General features: G+C 36.2%; 1 protein-coding gene across 1 annotated transcript; it reads right to left on the bottom strand.

Annotated features, from left to right (window-relative positions):
• Positions 1–2,402: 2,402 nt before the first annotated feature.
• LOC122306284 lies at positions 2,403–20,561 on the bottom strand. The gene is made up of 4 exons (XM_043118716.1): positions 20,436–20,561; positions 20,254–20,320; positions 3,199–3,248; positions 2,403–2,921 (listed from the first exon to the last, which is right to left on the bottom strand). The coding sequence occupies exons 1-4, from the start codon at positions 20,559–20,561 to the stop codon at positions 2,664–2,666; spliced, it is 501 nt and encodes a 166-aa protein (XP_042974650.1). The 3' UTR covers positions 2,403–2,663.
• Between the last annotated feature and the right edge of the window lie 462 nt (positions 20,562–21,023).

The following is a 21,023-nucleotide window of genomic DNA, read 5'->3' as shown; positions in this document are numbered from 1 at the left end:
TATGCAAGAAAATGCAAGTGGTCCTATCAATTAATGTCACATGGCATCTTCTTTGACCACCCACTTTACTTTAAATTTTGAGATGAGCTTTACATCATCACAACTTTTTATGGTCTTATCTTTGTTGCCAAGACAAAATTCAGAGAACTCATATACATTGGCTCTTATGGTGTTTATTTGTTGGATTAACTCTTTTCTTTTCTTTTTTAAATAAACTTTGTATTCATTTACATCATCACAACTATTTGTGGTAAGTTGCCTCACTCACACACACACAAAGGGAAAGATCATGTATTGAGTGATACAAGTTTTTCTTTTTCTTTTTTTAATAAGAGGGTGGAGGTTCGAACCTAGGTTTTCCATTTGAAGAACCAGGCCGTATGCCATTAGGCCATCAAAGATGGCCCGTGGCTCAGTTTTGCCTCCAACAAAGAAACTGATATGAAATACTTCTCTTTATAGATCTTAGTTGCCATACTACTCGAGTTCTACAAGAGTCTCCACCCCTACTTGGCCAATAAAGCCATATTAAAACTTCCTAAGTCCCTGAACCCAAGTCCACCTTTCCTTATTTGCTTCCCTATCTTCTCCCAGCAACACCATTGCACATTACTGCCTTTCTGTTGCTTTCCCACCAAAATTTTGTAGGCATTATATGGAGCTCTTTACACAAGTTTTTTAGGAGTTTGAATACACTCATAGTGTAGGTTGGGACTGCTTGGAGTACAGCCTTGATCAGAATCTCTTTCCCTACAGCTGACAAAAAAGTATTTCTGCAATTGTTTACTTTTTTCCATACTTTTTCCTTAATGTGTATGAAAGTATTGTATTCAATTTTCCAACAATAGTAGGTAACCCCAGGTATTTCTCATAACTACCTCTCATAACAGCTCCCTCCTATCTCCATAATCCTCTCTTTTTCTTCATCCCATGTATTAGAACTAAAGAACACAACAGTTTTGTCCTTATTTAAGTACTGATCTGAGGCACTTTCATATTTTAGTAGCATGCCTTGTTTGTTATGCATTCCTCCACCCTGACTCTTCCAAATAGTATGCAATCGTTAGCAAAGACCAAATAATCAATACGAGTTCCACCCCTTGCAACTGTCACTCCCCTTGTTTCACCCTTCATGTCTGAATGATTAAATAAAGAGCTAAGTCCTTTAGCACAGAGAATAAATAGATAGGGAGACAAGGGGTCTCCCTGTCTTAAACCTCTCAAGGGATGTATCCTTATGCCTGGTCTACCATTTATTATCACAGAATAGGTTACTGGTGACACACAATTCATTATCAGCTCAGTTCTGTAACAGCCCGCTAGAAATTCAATTGTGGAATTTATATTGGCTTTAGGACCCCTGTGAAGACCCTATAAATTTTCACGAATCCATTAATCATATAGGTTTTAGTCTAACTACATAGTTAGTGTTATTACTCATTATGGTATCAGAAGTGTGTTTTTGATTATTGGAGATAGTTATAAGTGTCTAAATGTATTATGGTTTGTACCATTAGACTCGGTGAGTTATTTAAGGTCTTATGGGGCAATAACTCTTTTTCATATTTTCGGACGAAACGTTTATTCAAAACTATAGATATTATTGGATAAAAATATCTTGAGCTGATTTTTGTGAATATTACTGGATAAAAATATCTTAAACTAATTTTGTGGATATTATTGGATAAAAATATCTTAAGCTGATTTCATAGGTATTATTGGGTAAAAATATCTTGAGTTGATTTTGTAGATATTATTGGGTAAGAGAGACCTACACTTAATCTCACTCCAGGTAAGGGAGACCTACACTCAACTCTCACTCCGAGTAAGAGAGAGCTACACTTAACTCTCACTCCGGGTAAGAAAGACCTACACTCAACTCTCAGTCCAACCTCATCATTTTCCATATTTTGTCCATAAATACCTCCAGCCACTCCCCACAAAATCTTTTCCTTTACACCTTTCATTGGATGAACACCAAACACTTTCTCGGACAGTTTTTAGGTGTTCTTTTGCATGCCCATTTCGAAGCTTTTGTAAGTATTTTATCATAAAATCTCCTTCATAAAAGTTCTTCCCTTTTTAGTATAGTTTATGTGGATATCTTATTTGTTCCATTTGAAGATCATTTGGTCAGTCAAATATTATTTAAACTCTAAAAAGGTCATTCTGGGAGATAAACTGAAGAATATGTTATAGGAGAAATGCTTTTTGCACACGGCTTGGAGTACCCGCCGTGTACACGAGTCCCACGTGGTATGTTTAATGAAACGGTGCGTCGCGAGACGTGCGAACCTTCCCTCGATTTTGTCCAGTCGTGCCTTCCCCCCTTCTTTAGTCGTGCCTTCCCCCCTTCACGTTTGAACCCGAATGAAATTAGTGCAGGATTAGGCCGTCGTAGCAGAAGGAAAAATCGATTTCGCCCCGCTCTCTCCTCACCTTCTCGGAATTCTCTCCTGCTCTGCCCTTAAATCTTTTTCTTTACATAGAACGGCGAGGGATAAAGGCCTGAGATTCCATTGCCAAATGTAAATCTTGGCTCAATATATCTGAATTAAAGCATTCTTTATTTACTTGTCTTTCTGTTTTTCTTTTTTTGGGTGCATTGAATCTTCGTCAAATATTCGAAGTCTGAGCGACACGGCATGAATTTAGGCTTTTTTTCATTTCGTATGTTGGGATACTTGGGTTTCTACGAGCAAAAGGTAGCTTTCGCTATTGTTCTTATTTCGAAGGTCCCGTAGAATCGAATAATATATCGTTCTTGTTCTCTGGAATTTATCAACGACGGCAGAGTAAAGCGGACGCCTGTACTCGTCGAAATACTGGTCGCGATCCATGAACACGATAGCATAGAAAGCATAGATTATTCCTGGTACGTAACCTAGAATTGTCAGGAGCAAGCAGATGCAAAACTCAACCTGCAAAATTCAAAAATGGAGAACTTCAGCCTCTGTTTCGTTCCATTGAAAGTGAAGGAAAAACAAATAGATTTTACGCCAAAAAAAAAAATACAGAACCGCCAGGATTATCCATCGGTGGACTTGAGAACAAAGCAGAATTTCTTAAAATCTTATTATTATTATTGATCATGGAGCTAATCACGCATAATTTCTAGATGTGAGAACGATCAGACAGAAAGTAAAGAGGAGCATGAAAACAGAGAGAAAGGGAGAGAGCGAGAGGAAGGATAGATACACTGCAGCAACCGTGGCGGAAGCAAACGCCCAAAGGAGGAAGCAACCAGTCTCAAAATGGGTTTCGGCGCTCGTGGAGTTTATCATCGGAGGTTCTGGGTTTCCGGAGTCGACGGCGACAGCGACGACAACGTTAGTGTGGTCTCAAAATGGGTTTCGGCGCTCGTGGAGTTTATCGGAGGTTCTGGTTTTTGAAAACAGAAAGAAATGGGCGAAAGAATATTAAGGGTTCTGGTTTCTTCCTAAAACGAAATTGATTTCCGCTTTCTTTTTTTTTTTTTAATATATAGGCTGACGTGGCATGACGCCACGTCAGCCGATTCCGCAACGGGTACGCATGGCCGTGTACCTGTAGCAGTGCTGATGTTATAGTTTGAAGTTTTTGACCAAGCTAATGGATAGATATTGGTCTGAAATTTTTATGGAGTATTGTTAACATGTGTATATAATTATTGGTTGAGGATTGTTGCATGATTAAAAGGTTTTATGAAAGATTTTCTTAAATCTAGAAATTTAGAAACTGGAAGAGGAAAAACAATTTCTGTTTTGAGAAAGTTTAAATCTTTGGTGGTTTAAACCTATTCCAATGGCTTTGATAATTTTATTGGAGGATCTTAAGCCTCTTATATACATATTAGAATATCATTTTGAAGATATTTGAAGTTAGTTTCAAAGATATGAAATATTATGCAAAGATATGTTCGGATAGGCTAGAGTGTAGATGTTCTTGGCTCAATTTATGTTTTGGTTAATGTTTAACCATGTGATCTTGAATTAGAAGCTTATATATGTTTTAAAACATCTTTTTAAATCATGCGATGGTCTGGTTTGAAGATCACATCTTTATAAGTCATAGATCAAAAGGTTAATCAAAACAAGCTAAAGACAAAAATCAATAGAAATAGCATATGAGAATTTCGGCTCTATGGAGTTTTAATAGTTGTGATTAGTTTTAAATTTTTATAAATTGATATTTAAGTTTAGGATAAAATTTACATGAGGCATGTAAATTTTGGTGAATTTTGGAGTTAGCATACAAAATCCTTAAGTTAGGGGTAAAACGGTCATTTTTTTACATGTAGAGGGTAAAATGGAAATTTTACTCTTTAAGTTAGTATTTTCCATATTTCAAATTATTAGTGATTTAGTTCTAACTTTTAGAATCACTAATTACAGTTCCTTGTGATCGCCTTTGAAGTTTTATAAGAAATGCGGAGATCGAGGTAAGTTAGCTTTTAACTTACTAGCAGTCTACTATGTCTGTGTGCTAATTAAAGAACTACAGTGTATGTATGTGTGTTATCATATATGCCATGCCATGCTAAGTTATCACATATTTATCTATTACATAGAATTTATTCTGTTATGAGTTTCATCTGTTACACAAGATATTTTGTCATATATTGCAAGTACATAATGTTAAATATGCCATCTATTATATGTATATCATGTCATGTTCACTATTGCAAGTATGTCAGGTTAATTATGTTTCCCTTACATATGATATCATGTTATAAAATATTGTGTATTACATTTTTAAGTCATGTTACGATATAATCCTATCTCAAGTTGGTCATGTCTTTCAAGTTATGTTCAAGTCACGTTATGTTACATTAGGTCTTCTGTCCTTTCGTATTCCAGTCACCTTTTATCTTGAGTTACATTCAGTTTCGTGGGATCCACAACAACTGTGACACACAAAGTATGGGGTCACAGCAATTGTAACGCATACACTATGTGAGACACAGCAATTGTGACACGTAGAATACATGGGGCCACAACAACTGTGGAGTATGTATTTAACTGCATTGTGACACGTAGAATACATGGGGCCACAACAACTATGGAGTATGTATTTAACTGCATTGTGACGCATAGAATACATGGGGCCACAACAACTGTGGAGTATGTATTTACACATAGAGTACATGGGACCACAACAACTGTGGAGTATGTATTTAAGCAGTTAAAGAATAAGTTTCAGATCACGTTCATGTTAAGTCACAGGGTGGTATTAGAACAATATGTCTCTAGGTTGAAAATCCACATGTCCTTAGGAAATGCACCAAACATTAGGCTTGAAATTTTAGTCATCATTAGGCTTGAATTTCTTAAGGTATGAAAGGTAGTATGTGGTTTTAATACGTGTACTCGTGTGTTTCAAGAAATGACACATGACTAGTAGTAGAATACCTCAGAATCCTAAGGGAGATAACAATCAAGAGGATCAGAATCCCTCGATGGATGGAGGATTAGCTAAGGCAGTACGTTTGTTGAACGACGTGCTTAGATATTAACAACTATGGCAAGTGCATATACCCATTAGAGTGTATGTTGTCACTCAGAGAGACGTAGATGCTGGCGCCCCAGGAACTGCAGGAACTGGCATCTTCCCTGGTATTTTACTAGGATCTATGTGTGGTTAAATATAGTTAAAGTTGATTTGATTGCAATTGATGGTAGTATTGCATTATTGTTATTTTGGAGTATGTCAAGTCATTGAGTTTGGAAGAGTAATTTGATTAGGAAAAGCTTTGGCCTTAATAGGATTCATTTATGATAATAGTTTTACCACGCCGCCAGTAAATGATTTCTGGCAAAGCACTATCTTTATGGATACGTAGATTGATCTTCTTTTAGAGACTATTATATGGGGAGTAAAATCTTGGTCTTGAGGATTTATGTGAACATTAGGAACAAATCATTTAGAATTAGAATAAGTGATAGATCATGATGGATAGAAGAGTTATGACAATCATAAGAGATAAAGTCTTGAGTTTAAGTTATTAACTGGTCAGTTATCGAAGTACCACCTAAGAAGAGGATTGATTGTTGCGATTATAAAAAAGTAAGTTAGTCCTAGACCAGTAGAACTCCTTGTGGTTTTTATTAGCTTGAAATTTACCGAGAGTTTGCATATGCATGATTAACTGCATATTTATATGAATCATTGGATCATGACATATATATGAAAATCCCTGAAAGATATAAAATGCCTGAAGTTTCTAATCCGAATACATCCATAAATATGTATTCTATTAAGTTTAAAAAATCCTTATATGATCTAAAACAAGCTATTTTTCATATATTTTCAGTATCTATATTAACTTATTGCAGTTTATATAGATGAATTTAATTATCTTTGAGGCTCCAGAAGAGCTCATGAAAACTGCACATATTTGATATATAAATCTAAAACCCTTGCGACTTCAAGAGGGAGATGAATGAAACTATTAGATCTGAAATACCATCTCTTAAATACAATTAGTATTTCAGATTCATATTACAGTTTTGTAAGAGGTGTGCTTTATTAAAGAAGAAATAAAATGGAGCACACAGAATATCTACCAAAAGATATAAACACAAATATGAATATTTGTGAATTATTATTTTATAATCTCGAAGTAAAATTGCAGAAATTTGAGGCTCTTCGCCTCATTTTTTAAACGCTCTTGTTGTTCAAATATCTGCATGCCCTTCCTATCTAAAGGAGTAGACAATCTAAAAGAAGATTTAAGCAAGAATTTTAAATTTTTATTCTTTTGCTTTAGTGCTTCTATCTTCATGTTGGATTCTAGAAGAAGTCACTAAAGGATAGAAATATTCTCGTTGAGTTTGTCAACCCCACCAATCTTGGATTGTAGTCGCTGAGAATATGCGACAATGGTTGATGAGTATCGAGTACCGAGACTCACAAGTTCGTAGATAATTTCATTATCTGACTTATTAGTTAGATCATTATTAGATTGCATTATAGCACCTACGATAGAAGCAGAAACAACTGGTGAACGAGGTGCAGAATACCTCATATATTGGTAATGAGAAGATTGCTGAGCCATAGCAAAGTGAGAATGCATAAAGAGATTGCAGAGTAAGAATGTAGACTAATTCAGAAAAGTGAAGAAGATGAGATGCGAATGAAGATGAACTGAATAATTCTTTTATACAGAAAATTATGATGAAGCATCTCTATTACTTCACAGCATCTCTCGTGAAGCATTTCTCTACAAGAGACATGAGCGATGTAGTATCATAGCTGCGGCGCCTGACAGCTACAAAAGAGCGAGGTAGTATTATAGCTGCAGCGCCTGACAACTACAAAAGAGCGATGTAGTATCATAGCTCTGCAGCCCCTGACAGCTACAGAAGACCTGTAAAAATCATGCAGATCAGAGCTTGTCTGGTCTAAAACAGATGGCCACCGTTTTTGTTAAAAAAAAAAAAAAAAAAGATTAGTGGCTTAATTTTGATAAATTCTCTACTAACTATGTTACTTACAAGAACACTTAAAGTATATCGTTTACGTTTTTCTAAGGAAGAGTTTCAGAACATTATTTACAAGAAGTTTTAGATTTGGAGAGTATGTCGATACAACTTGGCCAACCTTGTGGAAAGAAGTATAATATAATTGTTGATTAAAGTAAGAGAGTTAAGAAATGACATAATCTCAAAGGTAAATATATACGGGATAGGCAGCAGGTTGGTAAGCAACATCTCTTCATTAAATTGCTATTTCTTATTTACTTCGATTTCGAGGACAAAATCCTTTTTTTAGGATGGGAGATTGTAACAACCCGCTAGAAATTTAATTGTGGAATTTCTATTGGTTTTAGGAACCTCGTGAAGATCTTCTAAATTTTCATGAATCTATTAATCATATAGGTTTTAGTCTAACTATATAGTTAGTGTTATTACTCATTATAGTATCAGAAATGTGTTTTTCATTATTGGAGATAGTTAGAAGTGTCTAAATATATTATGGTTTGTGCCATTAGACTCGGTGGGTTATTTAAGGTCTTATGGCGCAATAACTCTTTTTCATATTTTCGAACGAAACGTCTATTCAAAACTATAGATATTATTGGATAAAAATATCTTGAACTGATTTTTGTGGATATTATTGGATAAAAATATCTTAAACTAATTTTGTGGATATTGTTGGACAAAAATATCTTAAGCTAATTTCGTGGATATTATTGGGTAAAAATATCTTGAGTTGATTTTGTAGATATTATTGGATAAGAGAGACCTATACTTAACTCTCACTCTGGGTAAGGGAGACCTACACTCAACTCTTACTCCGGGTAAGAGAAACCTACACTTAACTCTCACTCTGGGTAAGAGAGACATACACTCAACTCTCACTCCAGCCTCATCTTCTTCCATATTTTTTCCATAAATACCTCCAGCCACTCCCCACGAAATCGTTTTCCTTTACACCTTTCATTGGATGAACACCAAACACTCTCTCGGATAGGTTTTAGGTGTTCTTTTGTATGCCCATTTCGAAACTCTTGTAAGTATTTTATCATAAAGTCTCCTTCATACAAGTTGTTCCCTTTTTAGTCTAGTTTCTGTGGATATCTTATTTGTTCCATTTGAAGATTATTTGGTCAATCAAATATTATTTAAACTCTAGAAAGGTCATTCTAGGAGATAAACTGGAGAATATGTTATAGTTTAAAGTTTTTGACCAAGCTAATGGATAGATATTGGTCCGAAATTTTTATGGAGTATTGTTAACATGTTTATATAATTATTGGTTGAGGGTTTTTGCATGATTAAAATTTTTGATGAAATATTTTCTTAGATCTAGAAACTTAGAAATTAGAAGAGGAAAAACAGTTTCTGTTTTGAAAAAGTTTAAATCTTTGGTGGTTTAAACCTATTCCAATGGTTTTGATAATTTTATTGGAGGATCTTAAGCCTCTTATATACATATTAGAATATCATTTTGAAGATATTTGAAATTAGTTTTAAAGATATGAAATATTATGCAAAGAGATGTTCGGATAGGCCAAAGTGTGGATGTTCTTGGCTCAATTTATGTTTTGGTTAATGTTTAACCATGTGATCTTGAATTAGAAGCTTATATATTTTTTAGGCCATCTTTTTAAGTCATGTGATGGTTTTGTTTGAAGATCACATCTTTATATAAGTCATAGATCAAAAGGTTAATCAAAACAAGTTAGAAACAAAAATCAATGGAAATAACATATGGGAATTTTGGCCCTATGGAGTTTTAATAGTTGTGATTAGTTTTAAATTTTTATAAATTGATATTTGAATTTAGGATAAAATTTACATGAGGCATGTAAATTTTGGTGACTTTTGGAGTTAGTATGCAAAATCCTTAAGTTAAGGGTAAAACAGTCATTTTTCTACATGTAGAGGGTAAAATGGAAATTTTACTCTTTAAGTTAGTATTTTCCATATTTCAAATTATTAGTGAGTTAGTTCTAACTTTTAAAATCACTAATTACAGTTCCTCATGATCGCGCTTGAAGTTTTATAAGAAACGTGAAGATCGAGGTAAGTTAGCTTTTAACTTACTAGCAATTTACTGTGTTTGTGTGCTAAGTAAAGGAACTACAGTGTATGTATATGTGTTATCATATATGTCATGCTATACTAAGTTATCACATATTTGTCTGTTACACAGAATTTATTCTGTCATAAGTTTCATCTGTTACACAAGATATTTTGTCATATATTGCAAGTACATAATGTTAAATATGCCATCTATTACATGTGTGTCATGTCATGTTCACTGTTGCAAGTATTTCAGGTTAATTATGTTTCTGTTACATGTGATATCATGTTATGAAATATTGTGTGTTACATATTTAAGTTAGGTTACGATATAACCTTATCTCAAGTTGGTCATGTCTTTCAAGTTATGTTCAAGTCACGTTATGTTACGTCAGGGTTTTTATCCTTTCATATTCCAGTCACGTTTTATCTTGACTTACATTCAGTTTCGTGGGGTCCACAACAATTGTGGCACACGAAGTATAGGGTCACAGCAAGTGTGACGCATACACTACGTGAGACACAGCAATTGTGACACATAGAATACATTGGGCCACAACAACTGTGGAGTATATATTTAACTGCATTATGACACATAGAATACATGGGGCCACAACAACTGTGGAATATATATTTACATGTAGAATACATGAGACTACAACAACTGTGGAGTATTTATTTAAGCAGTTAAATAATAAGTTTCAGATCACATTCACATTAAGTCAAGTATGAGATCAAGTTTATGTTATATCATGTTATGTTCACGTACATATTATGTTCATGTTCAAGTTCATGTCAAGCCAAGTTCAGTTCACGTTGCAATTTAAGTTACGTCAAGTTATGCTTTGATTACTTATATATGGGGTCACTGCAATTGTGAAGCATACACTACGGGAGACACAACAATTGTGAGATGTAGAATACATGGGGCCACAACAACTGTGGAGTATGTATTTAAGCAGTTAAAGAATAAGTTTCAGATCACATTCATGTTAAGTCAAGTTTCAGAGTAAGTTCATGTTAAGTCAAGTTTCAGATCAAGTTCATGTCAAGTCAAGTTCAATTCACGTTTCAATTTAAGTTATGTTAGTTATGCTATATTGTACGTCAAGTTATGCTTTAATTACTTATGAATTTGATTATACATTCTTGCTTTTACCGTCATCCATGCATCATTAGCCTGTGTGGAAGTTTTTTGTTAACTTACTGAGATTTGTAATCAAATCTCACTTTGGTAGTCTCAACTACCATTCCCCTTGAATGGTAGATCTTGTTACAAAACCTGAAGGAGAATCAGAAGCTGACTAACTAGACACAGTTGACTAAGAGACGGTGCGACGTCAATGTTAATATAGTAGTTAACGTAAATTACTACTTGTACAATGGAGTTGCATCTATAGTACTTTTTGGATCATAACCATTTTGGACTAGTGTTGTGATCTTAGTTGTTCAATGTGTCTTTATGTATGAAATATGTTTTAAGCATTTGAGATATTTTCTCTAGCCAAAGGTCTGCCATAAGATGTAAAAAATTATTTATATACTCTAACAGCGGAATAAACACTAATCTGTAAAATGCGATATTCGCTCGAGCGGAGTGTCGAGCGAACATCGAGCGTTCGACTCTGCCTAAATTCGCTCGAGCGGAGTGTTGAGCGAACATCAAGCATTCGACTCTGCCTGACTTCGCTCGAGCAGAGGCATTCTGAGCGGCCAAATGCCTCCGCTCGAGCGATCTCCTTTCCCGCACACCCGCTCGAGCCCACTGTCGAGCGAAAGTCGAACGTTTGAATCTGTCTAAATTCGCTCGAGCGGCGGCTTTAAATTCGCTCCAGCGGCAAAAAGCCGCCGCTCGAGCGATATGTACCACACCCCCTAGTAATCAACAGTTGATAAAATTAAAACAGAAATTCATGTTTTTAATCAATTAAAATTACAACTTTGATTTATTCATTTTTCCATATAAAACCAATGATAAAGTAATGAAAGAATTAATATATATCGATTCCAAAAGCATTAAAAATGCAATAATTCAACTCAATCACACCCCCCAACTAGTATTTTGCTAATCCTTGAGCAAAATAGTGAAAATTAATTGAGATGAATATTGCATAAAGATTGAAATTCAAACAAAAATAATCAAACACAATTCTGAATTCTCACAAAAGTGACACGTTACTACTCAACCCCCAAGGGTTATACCCACCAAGACTATCTCAACAATCTTTCACATAGAATTCAGGCAAATGTCTCAGAACTCAAATGTGTGTGTGGAGCTAGACCGGTTGTGTGTTCCTCATTACTAGCCATGATTTGCCATAGGATTTTTCAACCTTAAGATTAATCATTGCTGATTCTAACTACCTCAATGCCCAAGGGACTAGCAGTTTTCACACCAGCTTTGTTTTTAAAGGTTGGATACTCAACCCCCAAAGTCTTGGATAACTGTTTCTAGCCCTTTTTACTTAGAAAAGTTCACTAAGTTGCCTTTATTCCTTTTCTCTCTTTTTTTTATTTTTTCTTTTCTTCTTTTCTTTTCAAATCGTTTTTTCTTTTCTTTTCTTTTCTTTTTCTTTTTCTTTTTCTTTTTGGCATGGCTCGGTAGTCCTGCAGTTTACTTCTCCAGTATTAAATCAATGAATGGTAAATAAGGAACACTACAAGCGTAAGCATGTGCAAAATGTCCTTCAAAATTTACCTTTTGTTCTACAAAAAATTTATCAAGTTTCATCTCAATAAGCATAACATCCCGGTGTTTCAAGCCACATATTAACAAAATATGATGCATCAAAAATCATGCTCTATGTTTACGCTTGAAAATAAATCTTCACAAATGATCCCGCTCAACTACTCCCCCAAGATGCTCAAATTTCACAAATCTTATTTTTTTATTTTATATATATATATAAATATATATTTTTAAACTGTGCACACATGCTACCCCCCAACTAGTGAGAGACATAGTCCTCAATGAGTCGAATGAAAGAAAACAAAGTGCACAGAAAAAACAAGCAAAACAAACAAACAACATGAAATATAAAATCAAAGTAAAAGAACAAATAAAAACAAAGCAAGTAAAGAAAACTGTAAAGAATGAGAAGCAAATCAAAACACTTCCCCGGGGTCTTGCATAAGCAAGATCTCTTCATGTGGGTCAAAGACTTTCAGAAATGATTTTAGACGTTGTTCGTTAACAGTGAAGCTATTACCATTTTTCGGATTGACAATGTCTACCGCACCATGAGGATGAATGGCCTTTACAATGTACGGCCCACTCCATCGGGATTTCAACTTTCCAGGAAAAATGTGCAAGCGAGAATTGTAAAGGACTTCCTGGCCAAGTGTAAAATGCTTTGGATGAATTTTCTGATCATGCAGAATTTTCATGCGTTCCTTTGCAAGCTGAGCGTTGTCATAAGCATTCCGACGAGTTTCATCCAATTCATTGATCTGCAATTTTCTCAACCCTGAAGCTTCATCAAGTGACATGTTAACATGTTTTATGGCCCAAAGAGCTCGATGCTGAATATCAACAGGTAAATGACAAGTTTTACCATAAACTAATCGATAAGGAGACATCCCTAGATTTGTTTTAAAAGCTGTCCTATAAGCCCACAAAGCATCAAGAAGTTTAACCGACCAATCTTTCCTATTAGGCTTGATGGTTTTCTCTAAAATAATTTTTATCTCTCTGTTTGCCAATTCAGCTTGCCCATTTGTTTGAGGGGGATAAGGGGTAGAAACTCTGTGTATGATGCCATATTTCTTCATAAGTGTAGAAAATGGTTTATTGCAATAATGAGAACCCATATCACTTATAACTTTTGGCATGCCAAAACAAGCAAACAAAGATTGCAAAAATTTCAGGACAACATGATGGTCATTTGTTTTGCAAGCAATGGCCTCCACCCATTTTGAAACATAATCCACAGCCAATAGACTATATGTGTTTCCAAAAGAAACTAGAAAATTTTTCATGCAGTCTATTCCCTAACAATCAAAAATTTCTAAAGTAAGAATAGGGGAAAGAGGCATCATGTCTCTTTTGCTAATGGATCCCAATTTTTGACAAGGCTCACAAGCCTTGCAAAAATTATAAACGTCTTTAAACATGGAAGGTCAGTAAAAACCGCTTTGCAAAATTTTTGAAACTGTTTTCTTTGCTGAAAAATGACCACCACATGCACCCATATGACACAATCTCAAAACCGAAGAAAACTCATCATCAAGAATGCATCTTCAAATCAATTGATCCGAACAATATTTAAAAAGATATGGATCATCAAAATAAAAGTGTCGTACCTCAGAGAGAAACCGACGCTTATCTTGGGTGGACTATTCAGAAGGTATTTGCTCAGTCACCAGATAATTGACTATGTCAGCATACCAGGGAGCTCTATCAACCACAAACAGCTGCTCATCCGGGAAACTATCATGAAGAGGAAGGCTAACATTTGAAGAAGGAGATGATGACAATCTAGAGAGGTGGTCAGCTACCACATTTTCAACTCATTTCTTATCCTTAATGTTGATGTTGAACTCTTGAAGTAATAGAATCCAGCGAATCAAGCGTGGTTTTGCATCTTTCTTAGCCAACAAATACTTAAGAGCAGAGTGGTCAGTGAAAATAGTAACAGGAGAACCAAGAATATAAGTCCAAAATTTATCAAGTGCAAAAACCACTGCAAGCAATTCTTTTTCAGTAGTGGTATAATTTTTCTGGACATCATTCAAGGTTCTACTAGCATAATAAATCACAAATGGCCAATTATCCAACCGCTGCCCCAAAACAGCTCCTAAGGCATAATCACTAGCATCTGTCATAATCTCAAAAGGAAGGTCCCATTGCGAGGGTTGCACAATAGGGGCAGTGGTAAGAGTATCAAAAGCTTTTTGGCACTCATCAGTCCAAACAAATTCAATATCATTTTGTAAAAGAGTGCACAAAGGTTTTGCAATAGAACTAAACCCTTGAATAAACCGCCTATAAAAGCCAGCATAACCAAGAAAAGAACGAATATTCCTAACTGTCCTAGAGATAGGAAGTTTAGATATTAATTCAATCTTTGCCTTATCAACCTTTATACCCTCAGAAGAAATAATATGCCCCAATATAATGCCCTAAGTAACCATAAATTGGCATTTCTCCCAATTAAGTAAAAGATTTTTTTCCTCACATCTCTAGAGAATAAGTGCCAAATAATGCAAACAACTCTCAAAGGATTTTCCAAAAACAGAGAAATCATCCATGAATATTTCACAAATATCATCAATCATGTCAGAAAAAATACTCATCATGCATCTTTGAAAAGTAGCTGGAGCATTACACAAACCAAAAGGCATTCTAGTAAAAGCAAAAGTGCCAAAAGGACAGGTGAAAGTGGTTTTCTCCTGATCCTCAGGCGCTACAACAATTTGATAATAACCAGAGTAGACATCCAAGAAACAATAATATGCATTACTAGCTACTCTTTCCAAAATTTGATCCAAGAATGGTAAAGGAAAATGATCCTTCCTACTGGCTGAATTAAGTTTTCTATAGTCAATGCACATTCTCCAGCCAGTAACCATTCTAGTTGGAATCAACTCATTTTTATCATTTTTTATGACAGTCAAACCAGATCTTTTTGGTACCACTTGAGTTGGACTTACCCACTTACTGTCTGAGATAGGGTAAATGATACCTACTGCGAGTAGGTTAAGCACTTCCTCTTTCACAACTTCCTTCATGGTAGGATTGAGCCTACGTTCAGCATCACGAACCGGTCTAGCATCATCTTCAAGATGGATTCTGTGGGTACATACAGCGGCATCAACGCCTTTGATATCGGCTATTGTCCAACCAATTGCGCCTTGATGCTTCCTTAATACTTCAATCAACTAGGCTTCATCCTTTTGATTTAGCTTTGAGGAAATCACCACCGAAAAAGTGCCTTCTTCAGGACCAAGAAACACATACTTTAAATCTTGAGGAAGTGGTTTCAGCTCCAACTGGGAAACTTCTTCCTCTGAAAATTTAAGTATGTCTGGTGGTGGTAAAGCTTCAAACTGGGGTTTTCATCTTACTCCCGCAAATTGTACTTCAAGTGGTAAAGAAGAATCTGCAAAACAATCAAAACAATCAAAGTCATCTTCATTGATATGATCAATTTTCTCATCAAGTAAAAATTCAGGTGTCTGAAAAATATAATCATCATCAGAGAAGGGAGAATTTGAGCAAATAAAATATGTTGGTGTCAAACTCTCCACAGCATATTAATCACTTGTGTCATCAAAATGTGCTGGCATCTTGCAAGCGTTGAAAACGTTCAACTCAAGTGCCATGTTTCCAAAGGTAAGCTTCAAAACTCCACTTCTGCAATTGATCAATGCATTTGATGTAGCTAGAAATGGTCTTCCTAGGATGATAGGAGCTTGATAAATAGTGGAGACCGGCTGCTGCATGTCAAGAACCACAAAATCTACTGGGTAGTAGAATTTGTCCACCTGGACCAACACGTCCTCTACAATACCCCTCGGTACCTTAATTGATCTTTCAGCCAACTGTAGCATGATGAAGGTCTTTTTCAGCTCACCCAATCCCAACTGCTCATATACTGAGAACGATAGCAAGTTCACACTACTCCCCAAATCAAGTAAAGCTCTCCCAATGCGTGATTCACCAATCATAATAGAAATGTTGGGAGAGCCAGGATTTCCAAACTTCTGAGGAGTCTCGTTCAATATCAATGCACTAACTTGCTCCGTTAGAAAAGCTTTCTTCTTCACATTCAGCTTCCTCTTCACTATGCACAAGTCCTTAAAAAATTTTGCATATGAAGGCACTTGTTATATGGCATCCAAGAGTGGAATATTGATCTTCACTTGCTTGAAAATCTCTTGAATCTCCGTGTGATACTTGTTCTTTTGGCCAGTTGCCAATCTCTGAGGATAGGGAACCACAGGTTGGTATCCCTTACTAGTCTCAACATCTACACTCACAGGCTTCTTCAGCTCTAGTCTCACTACCTCTGATTCTTTCTCAACTTTATCAGTCTCTGTTACATCTTCAGGTGTAGGACCAACTACCTGTGTGTCCATAGGCATCTCTAGTTGGGGAACTTCCTTCCCACTTCTCAAAGTAAGAACTGTCTTCACTGTCTCAATAACATCCCCTGAGACATTATGCATTTGCTGTTGTTGCTGCCTGTATACTTGAGGATTAGGCTGAGGCTGTACTGGAAATTTCCCTTTCTCTAGGGTGCTCAAGGTTGTGCTCATCTTATTAATAGTGCCTCGCAACTCATTTATGGCCTGAGTGTTTTGATTATTGGCCATCTGAGCCATACTGTCATCTAGAGTCTTCTTTGCAGATGATGAAGGCTGAGAACTCTGTGCAGCTACATGAAGCTGAAATCCAGGAAGAGCTACATAAGGATAGCTCTGAGGATTCTGATATGGCGGATACTGGTACTGAGGAGCACCCTGATTAAATGACTGCTGTTGAGGTGGTGGTGACTGACCAGGCTGATCATTTCTCCATGAGAAATTTGGGTGATTCCTCCACCTCAGATTATATGTGTTGGAGAAAGGCTGATTCTGTGCTCTATTAACCCAGTTAGCAGATTGCATCTGCTCAGACCCACCTTCTTGAAATACTGGCATAATCGGGCAGTCTTGGGTCTTATGGTTTGAATCAGCACATATAGAACATGCCTCTACTACTTTCACGGCCTTCACTTTTTCCATTTCCATGACCTCCAGTCTTCTAGTCAATGCAGCTATTCGGGCTTGAACATCAGTGTCTTCCTTAAACTCATATCTACCCCCTCCAGAAATAGCCCTCAGTGGCTGTGCTGCTAATGGAACTCAATCAGTATGAGTGTTCCACTGTTGTGCGCTCTCAACAAGGTAGTCAAAAAATGATAGTGCTTCATCAAGTTCCTTGCTGAAGAACTCCCCATTGCACATTGTCTGAACAAACTGCTTGCATTCTGGAGTGAGACCAGTGTAAAAATAGCTCACCAACCTCCAAGATTCAAAACCATGATGTGGACAAATGTTCACCAAATCTTTAAATTTTTCCTAACTGGCCTGAAAGGTCTCATCAGGTCTCTGATTGAACTGACTGATTTGCTCTTGCAAAAACTGAGTTCTCTGAAAAGGAAAAAACTTTTGTAAGAATTCACGTTGCATATCAGAGCAACTAGAAATAGAATTAGGCCTCAAAGAATTAAACCAAATCTTCGCTTTATCCTTTAAAGAGAAAGGAAATAAACAAAGTCTAATGAATTCATCAGAAATAGCCCTAGTGATAAAAGTAGTGCAAGCCAACTCAAAATCTGTCAAGTGCTGGTAAGGACTCTTAGAATCCATCCCGTGGAACTGAGGTATCACTGACATCATGCCATACTTAATAGAGAAATTAGATGCATTTTCAGGTAAAACAATGCATGAAGGTGTAGTAGTGCGAGTGGGTTGCAAATAATCATTAAGAGTGCGTGGTGCAGGTGCAGCCATGTTTTCTAGTTCAATTTCAATTTACTCACCTGACTCACTAATAGAAAAGACAGAAGAGCTATCTATCTCCAAACTGTGTATACTACTCTCAACACTCGATGTGACTCTAAGCAACCTATTTGAACTGTCTCTCTCCCATGACATGAAACATCAGTTTAAAGAGCATAACAAAAATAACGAGTTTAAATTTAAGCTAAAATACTTTCCCCGGCAACGACACCAAAAACTTAACTCGCTCAAAAATGAGTAGCACTAAAGCTATCCCAAGTGCAGGAGGATGTCGTGTAATAATTCGGAATAAATTCCTAAATCGTCTCCTCAGGGAAAGTTACTTAAAAATCAAACTCGTTGAAAAAGGTGAAAAACTTCACAAAGAGAAAATAAAATGATGGTATGTGCAATGGATGGAAAAGGGTACTAGTCATAGACTAGATTCATGTTTTTAGATTTTGATTGTCGGATTAGAATGTAAAGGACTAATAGATTAAACTCAGAAATTAATAAGACTAAATTAAGAATTAAACTAAATTAGGAAGTAATTGACAAAACATGCACTGAAAATTGAAAAGCCCCAAAATCAATGTTCTAGGGTTCATCATTGTATTCAAATCACAAATTCTCAAATTAAACCACCGTAATTGTAATCACTATTAAAATGAAAGCTTAACGAAACGATAAAAATAAATAACATGAATTAAATGAATAACAAATAAATTACTCAAACGTCTAAATCAAAATTCTCCAAAATAATTCAGAAACTTAAAACTGAAATGAAATAGCAAGTAGGGAATTGAAAAGATCAAGCCAATTGAATAGAAATGAAGATTCGAAGTGGTGGAGGAGGCTGAGCTGCAGTGTGACAATTGGACCCCTTAAGGAATTCTTCAATCTGCTGCAGTGTGAGTGAATGATCCAGTGGAAATTGTGTAGCTGCGTGAATGATCGATTGCATGAATCCTCCTCTCCGAATCTGAATAAAAATCAATGGAAAATAATGAATTTTAAGTGTTTCTTTACTCAAAACCGAGTTCTTTAGCCAAAGGTCGGCCATAAGATGTAAAAAATCATTTATATACTCTGACGGCGAAATAAACACTAATCTGTAAAATGCGATATTCGCTCGAGCGTAGTGTCGAGCGAACATCGAGCGTTCGACTCTGCCTAAATTCGCTCGAGCGGAGTGTCAAGCGAATATCGAGCGTTCGACTCTACCTGACTTCGCTCGAGTGGCCAAATGCCTCCGCTCGACCGATCTCCTTTCCCGCACACCCGCATGAGCCCACTGTCAAGCGGAAGTCGAGCGTTTGAATCTGTCTGAATCTGCTAGAGCGGCAAAAAGCCGCCACTCGAGCAATATGTACTATAACCCATTGTAATCAACAGTTGATAAAATTAAAGCAGAAATTCATGCTTTTAATCAATTAAAATTACAACTTTGATTTATTCATTTTTTCATATAAAACCAATGATAAAGTAATGAAAGAATTAATATATATTGGTTCCAAAAGCATTAAAAATGCAATAATTCAGCTCAATCAGTACCTCCCCTCCTTTCTCTACCACCTCATCTTCTTTATCAACCTACCCATCTCTCACTATTATTTTCCTATCCTAATTATTTTTTTACTCTTCACTTCTTTCTCCCCTTACCACCATTCTAGTTGACTCAAACTCCTGATTAAAAGCCTCTCCTGCATCTTTTCTACACTACCCTCCCTCACTTTCTCCACCATGTCATTAACTAATCCTCCCCCCCCCCCCCCCCCCCTCTTCTTCTTCTTCTCTTCCCTTCACCTCTATGTGTTTTTTATGGCCCCATTCCAAACTTCTAAATCCCTCTTTCTTTTTTGCTCTTACCCCTACTCTAAGCCAGGCTCCAAATTAAGCCTCCCCCCTCTTTCCCCTTACACCTTGAATCATCATATACAATGTACCCACACCTAAAGTAGAAATGTGACAATTTCTCATACTTACAAGGAATCTAGTGTGCCTTCCCTTTGACTGTTATAGTTCTTTCTCTTGCCAAAGGTTTTATTAAATCTATTTATGTTAGAACCCTTAAGAATAAACCCCATCCTCCTCCAAATCCACCTCTACTACTCTATCGATAGTGCCTCCTAGAAGCTCCCATCATTCCCTATTCATACATGCCAGTGGTAAGTAATGCATCTGAATCCAGAGTCTTTCACTTTTGAAATTCATTTTCTATGGTGGTATAAATCCATCGAACTGCAAAATCACAAACCGTCGGTTGTCAAAGAGCCATAGCCTTCCATCCAAGATACGCTGCTTATCGCCTTGACTTGCAAAAACTATCACAAAAATATTTGATCCCACCTCCTGAAAGTTAGCTCTCTTACTTATCCTCCACACTTTGGCCATTGTAGTTTCAATCATTACTTTACTTATACTCCTCTACATCCATACCTTTCCAACCAAGCTTAAATCTCCTTTGTAATTCTGTTCCTCCAAAATGTCATCTCCAAGCTCTATATTCAGAGCTTCCTCTTCTATTAGCTTCAATCTCTCCCATCTTTCCTCTATGTCATTCATCCTACTCCACCAAACAGTCGTCGCCACCAAGTTCAGTCACTTCTAGATGACAGACAGAGCCGTTATAGTTCGCCCCTCTACCCCACAACCACCTCCAATTCTGTTGGAATCTTAGTGGACCTCACTTCACCTCATCTTTCTTCTAGAGAGAAAAAGATAGAGATAAGACTATTTGGGTACGTTGTTGGCTTAACTCTTAGATTTTTTTTCCAAGTGTCTTTACATTTTTTCTTTCTTTTCCCCTCCATTTTTCTGCACTTTACTTAAATCAAAGCAATATGGCCTTATATAACCAAAAATACCACAATAATGACAAATAAGCACAAATTTACCTCCAACCTTACCTCGGTTTAGCTTCTTTAAGGTTGATGTTTCATGTAACTTTTCAAAATGATTTGACTTTGAAGTGACTTCTTTTGAAACATCCACAACTTGACTTTTTTCGACAAAGACTATAGTCTT

Source organism: Carya illinoinensis, chromosome 4, assembly GCF_018687715.1.
Source record: "Carya illinoinensis cultivar Pawnee chromosome 4, C.illinoinensisPawnee_v1, whole genome shotgun sequence".
Taxonomy (NCBI): domain Eukaryota; kingdom Viridiplantae; phylum Streptophyta; class Magnoliopsida; order Fagales; family Juglandaceae; genus Carya; species Carya illinoinensis.
This window is presented reverse-complemented; position numbering and strand designations above follow the sequence as displayed.